Source organism: Mercenaria mercenaria, chromosome 10, assembly GCF_021730395.1.
Source record: "Mercenaria mercenaria strain notata chromosome 10, MADL_Memer_1, whole genome shotgun sequence".
In the NCBI taxonomy this organism is placed as follows: domain Eukaryota; kingdom Metazoa; phylum Mollusca; class Bivalvia; order Venerida; family Veneridae; genus Mercenaria; species Mercenaria mercenaria.
The window spans coordinates 40,526,465-40,541,787 of record NC_069370.1 but is presented as its reverse complement, the minus strand read 5'-3'; the positions used below and the strand labels follow the sequence as shown (position 1 = coordinate 40,541,787).

Here is a 15,323-nt window from a genome sequence, read left to right as displayed (position 1 = left end):
ATTTGCTACTTGTTACTGTCAACGGTATTAATTGATTTTATTTGTAAACTTGTTCCGCTATTATATAAGTGGAATTCAATTTTCCCGATGATTGATTGCACTATCGCAGATATAAATTAACACTTGAATAGTGACCTTATAGAATATATCCACTGTTTTAAGTCCAGATTGCGAATGTGGTTGTTTATTCACCACTCGGTTAATATTTATTCATATAGTAATTATTTCATCATGTCTGGACTCCATTGCTTATTATGTTCTAGGTATATCTAGTGTTAGAATTAAGACGCTTCGTGATCTCTGTCTGAATAACGTCAGAAAATTTTGTCCTTGCTGGTATCTTAGACAAATTTTTCATTTTACTACAGACAGACTATGTAACAAGCTGGTAAAACCTGATCAGACGTCTTACCTCATTCTTTAGACAACTTGTTGCGTGATTCTCTTCTTATTAGCATGTCATTTCCATTATCCACATGGTCATGGTTTTAGTTTAAACTTACCTATTTTAGCTCGATTGTGATGAAAGCTTCACGCTTATTTGTACCACTCTCGAGTCTGCTTCCTGGAAAAATCCAGTACTTGTGTCATATTGTCAAGCAGAAACTGCAATTCCTTCACATGATTAATGAGATATGAAAACATGAAATAAAGCTGTTTGTTCCTAAATTAAAAGATTTTCGCACGATTGCTAATATAACAGACAGATTACGAGATAAATTGTTCATTGTAAACATTCTAAAACATGCTTTAAAACATTGTTCTCTCAAGTGCTTTAGTCATGCTATTTATTGTATGAATAGTTTGTATTCTGTTTATACATATTTTCATTATCATTTTGTTTACCAAATGTGTACAATATCTCGGTCGTTTATGCACTTGTAAATTGGCAGTTAAACAGATAAATATAAACACGTTTGCTATTTATAATTAATTGGTATGTATGAACATTATCTTCATACCTACAATGACCCGTCAGTAAGTAAAATGTGAATAATTTATTGATCAATAATTAGTTGATACTAATTTATTTTAGTTCGATTGTGATGAAAGTTTCAAGCTTTTTTGAACCACTATCGAGTCCGCTTCCTAAAAAAACAGTTCTGGTGTCATATGAGAGGGCGTGGTCATGACCCCAGTGGGGCTCGAACCCACGACCATCGGGTTGAGCGGTAGACAGCTTAAGTGATTGGTTCAATAAACGTGTTCATATTGAAATGATCAGCTAACATGTTTTCTAAATGATTAAAAGACTTTTCTCTCAGTCTGTTGTTGCAATCAATACATTTTAATATATTTACCACAAATAAAAAAAAAAGAGTTTGTGTGCATGACGACCAGTTAACCCTTTTTATCAGGTGCACAGACCTATTACAATATTAATTAAAACATCTCAGTGAGCGGCTTTAAGCACATTGCATATTCGTTGTAGCCTTATCAGTTGTAGGTTTTTCTGTCGTCCAATCATTGAAAGGAAAGCTGCCGCGCTAATGATAATTCTCTTCCTAGCCCTGTGAAAACTGCGTATGGCCATGTCAGACTCACACATGTACGTACCCGATAGCTTAAAGAAACATAATAATTGTAGGAAGTTATTCTTCAATATCTAACTTAAATTCGTCAAATAGACTTAAACGCACAGAATATTTAATTGTTAATCTGAATCTGTTGTGCTATGCTGAAAGTTTGGTGATCTGGGCCTCTTTTAAGCACAAGTTTCCTGAAAATGTTTGCTAATACAACAGCAATACAGAGAAAAATATAATTTATAACATAGTCTGACTAGGAACGGTTATAAATGTTAATATGACCTCAACGTTCCTGCTCGTGTTGAAAAAAGTATCTGCTGCAACGAATTTGTTAAAAGCAGATTCAAAACGAGCATAATATAATATCCAACAGGTGAAATATTCAACATCGTGTGGGGGTTGGTAGTCCATGGCCTGGTGGGTAAGGACTCTTGCCCCTCACCGCTTTGGAAGCGAAACATTGCTTTGGGTGTAGCCTCCTTTTATGTATGGAGGCCATCCAGCTGGCTTACGAAAGACCTGGGTGGTTCTTCCAAGGCGGCCGTTCCCATTCAAGCCTGAAATACTGACGGAAGGGGGTATTTCGGGTTTTCCTCCAGCATGAAAAGCTGGAAAGTCGCCACTTGTAACTGGGCATGTGTGAAGGTAAACCCAAGGAGAAATTAAACATATATAGAAGGAACTCTCAGCAAGAGTTTAAGTATGAAAGTGATCATGCATTTAAATACACTATTTAGCTTATTGTACATGTATGAGAGACCACTGACCTAAAGGTCGTCGATCGTTTGGAGGAATACATCCGTAACATGATTTAAACTTTTGTAAGATGGTCAGGATGATAAATATGTTTTTAGATAAGTTAAACCTATAGAATATATAAAAATTGTCTTCAGTTTATTTAAAATATATTTTAGATCTGTTAATATAAAAATTGTCATCAATCTATCGAAAATATATTTTAGATCTGTTATGACTTTTTTCCCCCTGTCTAATTGATCTACGTATATTTTGATTTAGTACGATTGTTTAAAAAACCCTCTCTTGCAATCGCATGTTTGAAATAATTGTAAATATTTTCCTCAATGGTCTTGATTTATAAGAAGATCCCTTGGAAGCGGCGGAAGCAACCAAGCAAAATAATAGCAAAGTCGGTTAGATTAAGTCTGTTCATGTGAAGTGATGAAATGTGCAACATCAATCACGCTCCCAAGCACCGACTTTGGCGGAATTCTATAAAAAAATTGTGGAATGGTCTCTATGATTCCAAAGGACCAGAGCTTAAAACTTTGTTTGTTACATTTTTACATTGAAACCTACACTTTATGGCATTTCAGGTGTTAATCACTCATGCATTTTATATGTAAACAAACATAATAGCTTTGTATAGACCAAGGTCATGATTTTGCAAAACATATCATACATTTTACCTGCTGAAATGAGCAGATATAGAACTCAGCCATATTTAAAGAAAGTCAATATCAATAGGACACATTTCAAGTTTAACTTAATTGTATAATTTCAGGTTCGCAGCTAGGAAACGCTCTCACCTTCCCATTCGCTGGATTGCTCTGTGCGTATGGTTTTGATGGAGGATGGCCGTCTGTATTTTATGTTACAGGTAAACAAAACTAATCACAGTCCCATGTTTTTGAGATTTAAGGGAGAAATCAGACCAGTATTGGGTATTGGTTAGCACTGGCTTCTTGAAACCGATTAACATACTAGTAATTCTGGCAGGTTTCTTTTGGTTTTTTAGTCGCTGCTGCGAATTGTTTATAAAATGCAGTATTGCTTAAACCGCAGCAGTGGCTCAGTTAGAGAGCGTCAGCCTCGTATGCCGGAGGTCGGGGTTCGTTCCCTGTCCAGGTCATATCAAAGCCTATAGGTGTGATGTGATTGAATAGGCTATCATGTCATATGTCTACTGCATGTGAGACAACACTATAAAGTATGTACAGCATTGTAACCCCTGCTAAATCTACCACTAAAAAAATATTTTAAAGATACTAAACCGAAAATATAACATAAATACGTAAGATATTTACGGCATATTATTTGTCTGTACCCTTTCGTTTTTACAAACTGTGTTAGTTTACCTTTTCATGTTCTTTAATACGGAGTATGCAGTGTTTCCTAAACTTTCCACTTTGTCTAGATGTGATTTGACATGTTTCTTGACGCGACGTAAAATATTACGTTACGTTTTCTTTATTTGTCTACCCAAGGTATGCTGTGTTTTCTGTGGTGTTGTCTGTACGTATTTTTTGCTCGAGACAGCCCGGGACAAATGAAGAACATCAAACCCATTGAACGTAAATACATCGAGCAGTCTCTGGGCGTATATGGTCAGACTGTTGAAGAAAGGCTTCGTAAAAGAGTAAGTGAATTTAAACTTGCCTTCTGAATCTTGCACCCATGCAAACATACTGATTTAATAAATAAGTTGCAATCTCGGTACATAAATGCGTACTCCGCAACGAAATTCAACAAATTGTAAACAGCTGAAAAAGTTATTTTTGAAATTTAATAAGTATACATTTCAGTGTTTTAGACAAGTAATTTGTTAGCTTTAATACCAAAACGTAGTCATACAGACAGAAGTAAAGTAAACAAATAAAAAAAAGTTATTTACAAAGGAAATAGACCATCCTATGCCTTAAGTAAATACTCGTAACACTTGGCGCGTAGGAAGTTGGCCTTTTAACATTGTTTGATACGTGTTATATAAAGTACTACTGTTATCATTTTTACAGTGTGCTTTTTTTTTGCTTTGTATGACATACCTGGAGTGCTTAGTGTAAGATTAAGAAGACTATGTTGACCTCATTAAGACGTGTACCAGATTGTTTGTCCTTCAGTCACATCTGGCAATTTGTACTCTTATTAAATTGCAAAATTGAAATACAACTTTACGCAAGATGCTTTGTTGCGTCTGTGTAAAGTCGAGCTGTAAATCAACTTTATTTACGTCAATAGTCTAGTCTCATTTTCCTACATAAGGAAACTGTCATTGCCTGTGGTCAGTCCTTTATGCAAATCATTTACTGCAGTTTTAGACGAATTCTGCTTTAGAACTGGTCAATATTCAGCCTTCCTGCCGGAAGAAGTGTCTGGAGATAATGAGATCCTGTATCGATCCTTGAATCTCGTCTCCTTTGAGAGACATGTTAACAAAGTTGCATGATCCCATTATTTGATTCTAATTACAACCCTATCATAAGTCCATTATACATTATTGGCAAACTGCCTCTTAATGGTGCATTCTTCGTGATTCCCCAAATATTCAGTAAGAACCCGGTTCTTATTTCGTAATTTTTAACTGACAGGTTTAATTGGGAAGGTCATGATAAGACCACAATCAGGTGATAAAGGTAATTTATTTATCAGACTCATTTATTGTGGTGTACTTTACAGGAATGCAGTGACATACTGATATTATGAAGTGTGAAAATATTTAATTAAACATTTAATTCTTTGCCAAACATAATCCTTTGAAACAAACTGAAAACGGTCCACCATTTTGCTAGGCATTCACATCTGTTTTGTCACCAAAAATTACAGACAAAATAAATGACGCAATTCGCACTCGGCTTACCTCTGAAGACACAAATGTGTTTGACAACAGCAATTTCATGGTTAATTAGGAAGGTCAGATTTCTTCACCCCCACATATTTGCCAATAAGTAGGTAAGAACCTACCCGGTTATCAGAACCTCTTACCTATACATATCCCCATTACCGACAGATTATTACGCAAAGCTCAGGGATACAAAGGTTTAGTTGAGGCGGAGATTTGTTTTTGCATTTCACTTGTATTTTATTTGTAAAGATATTCTAGCATAAGCATTAAAATAATGAGAGTCGAATAACGAGCCGGCGGAAATTTGGTCTCTAACCCTTACCCTGCTAAATTTCTATAATGCACTTGTCAATCTTTCAAATTGGACAGTACCATTAACTGTTAAAAGGGGGAATACCAAAAAGATACTGACTGAATACCATGATCAAACTGCACGGATGTGCAGGCTGATTATGATCTACACTGGTCGCAAAAGCAGACAATCGTGTCCAGCATGATAAGGGCTAAACTAACTGTCACATACACTAAATTTTGCTTTACTGTCAGTGGTTTATGAAAAGGGGAAATAAGTGCGATCAATACGGCGGACTGGTATCAATTCAGTTACCGTACGCGGAACTACTGTAGTATCAGTCTGTAGTAGAATTATCATCGGGATATTGGAAGAAATAAATAAAACTGATCTATTCGAAGTGATAACTGTATTGGGATTCTACGGTAGCAACAGTTTTTATGCCCCCGAAGGGAGGCATATAGTTTTTGAACCGTCTGTCAGTCTGTCGGTCTGTCCGCAATTTTCGTGTCCGGTCCATATCTTTGTCATCGATGGATGGATTTTCAAATAACTTGGCATGAATGTGTACCACAGTAAGACGACGTGTCGCGCGAAAGACCCAGGTCCGTAGCTCAAAGGTCAAGGTCACACTTAGACGTTAAAGGTCATTTTTCATGATAGTTGGGCGTGTCCGGTCCATATCTTTGTCATCCATGGATGGATTTTCAAATAACTTGGCATGAATGTGTACCACAGTAAGACGACGTGTCGCGCGCAAGACCCAGGTCCGTAGCTCAAAGGTCAAGGTCACAGACGTTAAAGGTCATTTTTCATGATATTTGGGCGTGTCCGGTCCATATCTTTGTCATTCATGCATGGATTTTAAAATTATTTGGCATGAATGTGTACCACAGTAAGACGACGTGTCGCGCGCAAGACCCAGGTCTGTAGCTCAAAGGTCAAGGTCACACTTAGACGTTAAAGGTCATATTTCATGATAGTGCATTGATGGGCGTGTCCGGTCCATATCTTTGTCATTCATGCATGGATTTTAAAATAACTACGCATGAATGTGTGGCACAGTAAGACGACGTGTCGCGCGCTAGACCCAGGTCCGTAGGTCAAAGGTCCTTAACTCTAACATCGGCCATAACTATTCATTCAAAGTGCCATCGGGGGCATGTGTCATCCTATGGAGACAGCTCTTGTTAGTAGTGTTATTGCCTGGATTTTGGAACAGGGAAATAAAACTAATCAGTACGACGGGATAATGGCCCAGAGATCTATGATAGTAACAGTCTGTAGTAGAATTATCACCGGGGTATTAGAAGAGAGAAATAAAACTGATCTATACCACATGATAATGGTCCGGGGATCTACGGTAGTAACAGTCTGTAGTAGTATTATCATCGTGGTATTAAAGAGGTAAATAAAACTAACAGACGGGATAACGGCCCGGGGATCTACGTTAGTAGTAAAAGTGTGTAGTGGTATTTATCAGGGAAATAAAACTAACCGGGGGAAAGCGGCCCAGGGATCTACGATAGTAGAAGTCTGTAGTAGAATTATCATGAGTGTATTGGAAGAGGTGATACGACCTGATAAAGTCTTTGGGAACTACGGTATTAACACTCTAAAGCAGTATCATCATCAAGGTATTCAAGAGGGAAATGAAATTAATTGATTCGACGTGATAACACCCCAATGATCTAATGAAGTAACAGTTTGTAGTAGTATTATCATCAAGGTATTAAAGAGGAAAATAAAACTAATTGATTCGACGTGATAACAGTCCAGTGATGTAATATAGTAACAGACTGTAGTAGCATTATCATCGGGGTATTGAAGAGGGGAAAAAACTAATTGATTCTACGTGATAACAGCCCGGTGATCTAATGTAGTAACAGACTTTATTATTAAATCTATATTTATAGTCCTTTTCATTGGTCTAGATGTAGTCACATGATCAGTGATAAAAAGTCATATTGACTCGAAGGCGGAGCCAAAAAACATATTGACCGCCAGCTGTGACGTCATCACGGTTTGATGTCAAAACAGTGCCACGTCGTAACACAATTGACCGCGAAAAATGACCAAAGGCTGCAGATATTTGTATTTAATGTTTATAGTTATGAGTAGGCTTTGTTTAATAATAAAACAATTGTTGCCTTTTAAGTTCGGTCGATATGTGGATTTATTGACCTGATAAAAGCAATATCAACCTCGGACTGCGCCCTCGGTCGATATCGCTTTTATCAGGTCAATAAATCCACCCGAGGTTGATATTGCTTTTATTAGGTCAATAAATCCACATATCGACTTCACCAAAAGGCACTAATTGTATAGTATAGTAGTATCATCAAGGTATTGAAGAGGGAAATAAAACTAATTGATTCGACGTAATAACAGTCCGGTGATCTAATGTAGTAACAGATTGTAGTAGTATTATCATCGGGGTATTGAAGAGGGAAATAAAACTAATTGATTCGACGTGATAACAGCCCGGTGATCTAATGTAGTAACAGACTGTAGTAGTATTATCATCAAAGTATTGAAGAGGGAAATAAAACTAATTGATTCGACGTGGTAACAGACTGTAGTAGTATTATCATCAAAGTATTGAAGAGGGAAAAATAAAACTAATTGATTCGACGTAATAGCACGGTGATCTAATGTAGTAACAGACTGTAGTAGTATTATCATCAAAGTATTGAAGAGGGAAATAAAACTTATTGATTCGACGTGATAACAGCCCGGTGATCTAATGTAGTAACAGACTGTAGTAGTATTATCATCGGGGTTTTGAAGAGGGAAATAAAACTAATTGATTCGACGTGATAACAGCACTGTGATCTAATGTAGTAACAGACTGTAGTAGTATTATCATCAAGGTATTAAAGAGGGAAATAAAACTGATTGATACGATGTGATACCAGCCCGGTGATCTAATGTAGTAACAGACTGTAGTAGTATTATCAGCAAGGTATTGAAGGGAAATAAAACTAATTGATTCGACGTGATAACAGCACGGTGATCTAATGTAGTAACAGTTTGAGTAGTATTATCATGAAGGTATTGAAGAGGGAAATAAAACTAATTGATTCGACGTGATAACAGCCCGGTGATCTAATGTAGTAACAGTCTGTAGTATACAGTATTATCATCAAGGTATTGAAGAGGGAAATAAAACTAATCGATACGACGTGATAACAGCCCGGTTATTTAGTGTGGTAACAGTTTGTAGTAGTATTATCATCGGGGTATTGAAGAGGGAAATAAAACTAATTGATTCGACTCACTGGTTTCAATATCATTACGACACGCAGATACACGATAGAAGTACCTGCATTATAATCGGGGATTGGGAAAAGAGAAGTAAAAGTAATCGATACGACGGACAGGTATTAATACAGTCACGGCTCACGTATTTACAAACAGTAGAAAAAGTAAGAGCGAAATGAAGTTTTAGGTACGACGGACTAGAAGCTAAGGGATCAACGCTCGTAATCATCCGTCGCAGTAATATAACCAAGAACTAGTATTAATAGAGTTATAACCCATGGATCTACAGTAGCAATTTCCTGTAGTAGAGTTATCATTAGGGTTTTTGATGAGGTGGATCAAACTCATCTATCTATGGTATTAACATGTATAACACGTTAAATAGAGTGTCTTCTTTATTCTATATAAAATTGAGAAATTACACACACCAGGACCCTTTATAAATGTGTGTATCTTACATTTTCTTGAACTTGAAGAACATTGTCAATGCTGAATGAAAATTAAAAGAGAAATGTGGGTCGTGTTTGATGCAAGAAAGATATTTTCATCTAAACAAACAAACAAACACACTGTATTTAGTCATCTCAGACATGAGGCCCCAATTTGTAGTGGCGGTGTATACCAAAGATTTTCAGACAAATTCTGTATTGCTTTTATTTATTTCATGACGAAAAAATGTCACCTAAATGTCAAACATAGACTTGGCAAGTGATTTCAAAAACAGAAACGCAATGAATTTAAGGAAAAAATGCTCTACAGAGCAAAAATGAAGGATCTGATTGAATCCACTATTATAACTCCAACGCAGTAATATTTCCTCAAGTTTTTGGAAAAAGACAACGAAATTAAACAGAACGCACTTAAGTATCAATCGAATAACACCACACCAGAGGTAACGGGGTATGGGAAGAGGGACGTAAATCTTTTCCATACGACGTACTGGTATTGATAGAGTTACGACCCGCTAATCTTTGGTAATAAGTGTCATCGTCTGGGTATGAAACTATCTACGTTAGTAACAGCCGGTAATAGTATTATCATCGGGGAATTGGAAGACCGTAATTATATCATCACCGGGGAATTTGAAGTCAATCGATACGACTGGTTGGTAGCAATAGAGATACGGCATGGATAAAACTTCCTGATACGCTGGACTAATTTCAAATAACTTTGAAGAAGTTAAGAAAAAAATATATTCGTTTTGGTTGAAGTACAGGTTCATAGAAATATGCGGTATACCAAACAAGAAACGAGTTATTCTGGCCTTTGACTTGATACACAAATAGATCATTTTATAGAAATCTGTGAAAAATACATTATACCAGCTTATACATCACATTTATTGACACGACCTTTTTCAGAAACAAGATAAGCCGTGGAAAGCCATCTTTACCTCTGGGCCAGTATGGGCCATCCTGTTAGCTAACGCTTGTGGTAATTATGGCGCATATATGTTGCTAACACAGATGCCCACCTACATGAAAGAAGTTCTCAAGTTTGATATAAAGTCTGTAAGTATAAACAACCAAACAAAAATATAGATGATTTTACAACCCAGTTGGTTGCCCTGTTGATTGCCCTGTAATTATATTCCTAATTCATTGATTTAGAGTTTTAATCATGAAATTATGCCTGTGCAAGCTCATTTTATGTGCCGGGAAACCTTAAACTACCTGCTTGTTTTATTCCCAAGTTGTCGAAGACCCGGGAGACATATATATTGTTCGAACTGTTCATCCGTCCGCCCATCCGTCCGTCGTCAGTCCTTGCGATCGTTACACTTTCTTGTGTACTCGATATCCAGTCACTCATCACAAACAACATACGTCTCGTCTGGGTTTCGAACTTACGAAGAAATGTGCAGTATTCGTTGAACTAACCGGACTGGACACTCTCATGGAAACTGTGTACGACGTCGCTATCTATACATTTCAGAAATATATTGATATGTTCTTTTTCACAGTTTACTCATGACCTTTTTCAGAATGGTGCCTTCTCGATGATACCATATTTGGTATTTTGGATGTTCACAATAATTGGCGGACAGATTGCGGATGTGCTCATAACCAAAAATATTCTTACTATTGAATGGACAAGAAAGCTCTGCTGTGCATTGGGTAATATAAATTTACTTATTAAGAAAATGCTGTTACTTCTTGCCTCTGTTACATTAAGTAAAAAAGGGTAAAAATTCCTTCAAATTCACAAACTCAGAAAAATGTATAGTGCCACACAAAATCGAAAGTAAAGTTACTTTTCATTGTAATAAGTAGACCAATGGCAGAACAAACACAAATATTATTTTCAGCATTTTAGCACAGATGTAGTTTTCACTTGTTTCCCTTTTCAAATGTTCACATTTTTAAATGTAAAATATATACTGTACTTTGTCAAACATTTGAATATATTGTTTTCTTTAATTTCAGGCACCGTTGTACCAGGCATATTTTTAGTGATCACTGGATACATGGACTGCGAGCATCAGGTGGAAGCCGTAATATTCCTCACTCTGTCCATGGCATTCTGTGGTTTCCAGTTTAGCTCATTTTTCATCAATCACGGTGACATTGCGCCACGTTATGCCGGGACTGTGTTCGGTTTTACGAATACTGGGGCCAGTGTGCCTGGGATACTTGCTCCTTATATTGTCGGGGCGATAACTCCAAATGTAAGTTGATAATTAATCTTTGAATGAATTTCCTCCAGGTAAGGCGCTCAAAAAGCGTTAACTATTAAATAATCAATGCTTTCTCATTGTTTATCGTTTGATTTAAAGCGATTAAGAGTTCAAATATATTCAAAGATTTAAATATCCAAGCATCTCGATGATGAACCGTGGTAACTCAGACGGTAAATCTTATGGAGGCAGTGTTTATTTTCATTCTAACACGCTCCTTAAAAGATGAGGATAAAGGTATTCTGAACTTCATTCAACAGAGTAGTACTGAAGCGGGCGTCCTGCAGCTATTTGACGTCATGATTTATTTCATAATGTTCTCTCTCCAGTCCGCGCGTCAACCGTTGTTTTTCGCAGATATACAACTCTTATCTTTTTCTTTGTTATTTGATTGGCAAAAATATTAAGTCATCTTAGAATATGTATTATTCAGTGTGATTGTTTTGTTTCGTTTGTATAATTTTAGATTGAGTGTGCTATGTATATCTAACCATATATCAAATACCGAGAATGACATTGAAACAACTGGGATTGATCCATATCCGTAGACCGACCAACGAACGCATTTTCTTGCTTTATTTACATGTAAATTGCTTTAGGAATGAAATAAACACACAACATTTCATTTCTCATTGAACATGACCACAACATTATAATTTGGTTTAAATACACTGTAAGAACTGCAATGTTTCATTCTGACACATCATGCATTCCGTTTGTCAATGCTAAAGTGGAGTATGACGTGTTAATTCAGTTCCTAATAAAAATGTGTAGTATTTATGGAGTTGAGTGTAATAATTTCCATGATACATTTGCAGAAAACCCGAGAAGAATGGTTGATAGCATTTTACATTGCTGGAGCTGTGTATTGTCTAGGTGCCGTTATATACGCCTTTATGGCTAAAGGTGAGTTTCCTATGATTCATGCCTCGATAGAATACTGAGAGATATACTGGGGGCTATGTCCGATATTTTTTTATCCTTCATGTCCTGTATGATACCAGTAAACTAGTCAGTCTGTTGCCAGTTTGTTGAATACTGTTAAAAGAGTAATAAACATAAGGGACAAAAATAGCGTCAGTAAAAAAGAAGAAACCTTTTCAATAGTCGCCAACTGACCAGTAAGTACTGAGTGTTTTCGGTAACTTGTATAAAAGAAGACAATAATGTATATACAACGTTCATACTGCAGGTGAGGTACAAGACTGGGCTAGAGAAGAAGTGGATGAATTTGTGTCTCCTGACGAAGAAGGTTATCCGCTCCAGGGAATTAAAGAAACTGAAGAAGATGATGATGAGAAGAAAACGGACAAGAATGGGCTCAAGTCAGAGTGAATATAGAAGAGGAACCAGTTCATAACGCGTAAATCACGTGTATCACGTGATGTGTATGTTCCTTTTGATGATATTTGATATCACCAAAGCCGTAAAACATCATTTTATAAATATTGAGAACACAGTAAAGATAGGTGTACATATTGTGGAAATTATTACGTGTTTTAAAGAACACAGTAGTTGGACGTCAATCACGAAGAATGATACAGGTGGTGTTTGAATGAGTAATGGTACAGAACTAAAAATAATCTGCAACTTTCCTATGAGGAGAAGATAGGGGTGATATAAGTCTTTTTCTAGATATCCCTTCTTTAGTTTATCTAATGCATATATAAATTGCATAGATCTGTTTTAGACGGTATATTCATGTACTGTATGTAGAGTGACATCAAGGACGGATGAATAAGAAAAACTAGTAAAGAATGTGTTGAAAGTATGACAAAAACAGCTTTGGAATTGAAATCTCAGTTATTGTGTGCTATAATACAAAATTGGTCGTTAAATGGTTCACCCATGCTTTATTTGTTATAGTAACTGTGTTTTTGTTTAAGGTTTGATTGGTACGAAAACAAAAGAAGTTGTTAACTGATTATTATAGTATATAAGTGGTACATGTTTTAATTAACAGTGGTGACTAAATGTATATTTTCGCTTTAGCTCATTTAAAAAAAGGTTAGATGAGGGTAAATACGAAGATTGTTAAGTGATGGTCATTGACATATAACATAGGCTCTTTCATGTGTTTTCTTGTACAGTAATGTCAGTGTTCTCACCTTTAAAGGCGGACTAGATGTAAACAGTGTTACCATTTTCTCCGCTCCATGTTTTAAATGCGAGTGTTATACTTACTTTGATACTCTAGAAAGCATGTGGCATCATCTCGTCTTTTATGACGACATCCATTTCTAGACATCATGTGGCATCAATTTGTCTTTTATGACGTCATCTCCAACTTAAGACGTCATCACCGATGCCATTTTTCAGTTACGTCGGAGAACGCTATGTTATGTAAATTCATATTTTGATGTAGTCTGTCCCTTTTCAACCGGTGTTTGTTATGAGTTCATCATTTTAATAGCTTTAGTTTTTGATTTACTGATTAATTGGTATAAATATGTATCATTATAAATATACATTCTATATTGTACGTATAATACGGATCTATAAATAATTGTTAACAAATGTAATTTATTCTACTTGCATGATTTCGTAAGTGAATGGTTACTGTAATGACTGGTGCTTATAACTTGACTCGCTTGTAACGACTGTGTTAGAAGCTTGTTTATACATTCATGGAACCGTATAGATCTAAATATAATGTAAAATTGTGCACCCATTACATAGAAAGGCACATACATGCTTTGATGTTATTTAAAGCTCATAGGATAGGATTTAAAGCTCATAGGATAGGATTTAAAGCTCACTGTATTCCTGCTTATGAATCATTTTAGCTCAACTGAACCAAAGGTTCAGAGTGAGGTACTAGTAAAGGTGTATGGTACGCCATCCATAGTCCATCACAGTTTTGCCGCCGAAGGAGACTGTGATTTTATATAGAATTATGGAAGGAAAACTTAAAACATCTTTTACAAAAGTAGAAAGCTTGAGGTTAAATACTATAAAAGAAGCTTTGGCTGTTTTGCCTGTACAGCTAATGATACTTGGACCAATTTTTAGGGTAACCACTCTCCTCGGGCTTGTAACATACGGTTAGAAAAGCTTTAAAATCTCCAAACACCGATGTGGGTTCGAGCCTCACTCGGGGCATTGAATTCTTCATGTGAGGAAGCCATGAAGGCCGGTGGTTCTACCTAGGTTCCCCCCATCATGAAATAATGCACGTAGTGGCAACTGGGGTCTTCCTCCACCATCAAAGCTAGAAAGTCGCCATATGACCTATTAGACAAAGCCCAAAGTAATGGCTAGGTCAATCTAATAAGATGTTAATGGTACTTCAAATTGTCTAGAAATAAATATCAAGGTCAAAGGTGAGGTTTAGGGTCACATACCTCATATTCATAAACGTATTGAATTTTGTTAAGATTTTTTCAATCTAGTTTCTTAACAATATGGCAAAAGTCCGTTTTCCGAATGCCTAAGGGGATAGTAACTAGTGATCAAAACTCGGAATAATCACTGATCTACAAACGTCTATAATATTCATCGATAGGCATAATAGGTCATAAAGAATTCCATATATCCATGATGCAGTTTTTAACAGCGCTTCTATCGCCAGTTTTTGTTAGATAGTCGAACTGTTTTGTTCCGGTCATTATTCATTGGTCATCAAAATAAATGTGAACTGCAGATATAATGAATAATTGCAAAAATGGCTTATTTAGGTATTTAGATATGTACGAGCTGATAACGTGTACGCATTATCCACCTAAAATAACTGTAAAAAGTCGCTGTAGTTCGCTTAGTTTCTGAACTATTTTTTTTTGATATCCGGACATTATTTTTGGATTCGATTATATGTTTTACGTTTTAATGGCCTTTTTTGGCTCTGTGTGTTTAATCCTTCTCTTTGTACACATGTGCTCCATTTTGAAATTGTGCTTATATTTCTTTTTGCCGGGATGAACATGTAAATGTGGTACATATTTTATATACCATTCTAACACTCATTTTCCTATTAAACAAAGA

General features: G+C 36.2%; 1 protein-coding gene across 4 annotated transcripts in view; it reads left to right on the top strand.

Moving 5' to 3' along the window:
* The window catches only part of LOC123561827 (uncharacterized transporter slc-17.2-like), a 49,356-nt gene extending 35,324 nt beyond the window's left edge, over positions 1–14,032 (top strand). For all 4 annotated transcript variants that reach the window (XM_045354443.2, XM_045354441.2, XM_045354442.2 and 1 more), the window contains 7 exons: positions 3,052–3,147; positions 3,755–3,906; positions 10,027–10,176; positions 10,650–10,782; positions 11,092–11,333; positions 12,161–12,248; positions 12,535–14,032. In XM_045354443.2, coding sequence (XP_045210378.1) covers positions 3,052–3,147; positions 3,755–3,906; positions 10,027–10,176; positions 10,650–10,782; positions 11,092–11,333; positions 12,161–12,248; positions 12,535–12,677 — 1,004 coding nt within the window. In that variant the 3' untranslated portion in view covers positions 12,678–14,032. The remainder of the gene's footprint in view (positions 1–3,051; positions 3,148–3,754; positions 3,907–10,026; positions 10,177–10,649; positions 10,783–11,091; positions 11,334–12,160; positions 12,249–12,534) is intronic.
* Positions 14,033–15,323: the final 1,291 nt, after the last annotated feature.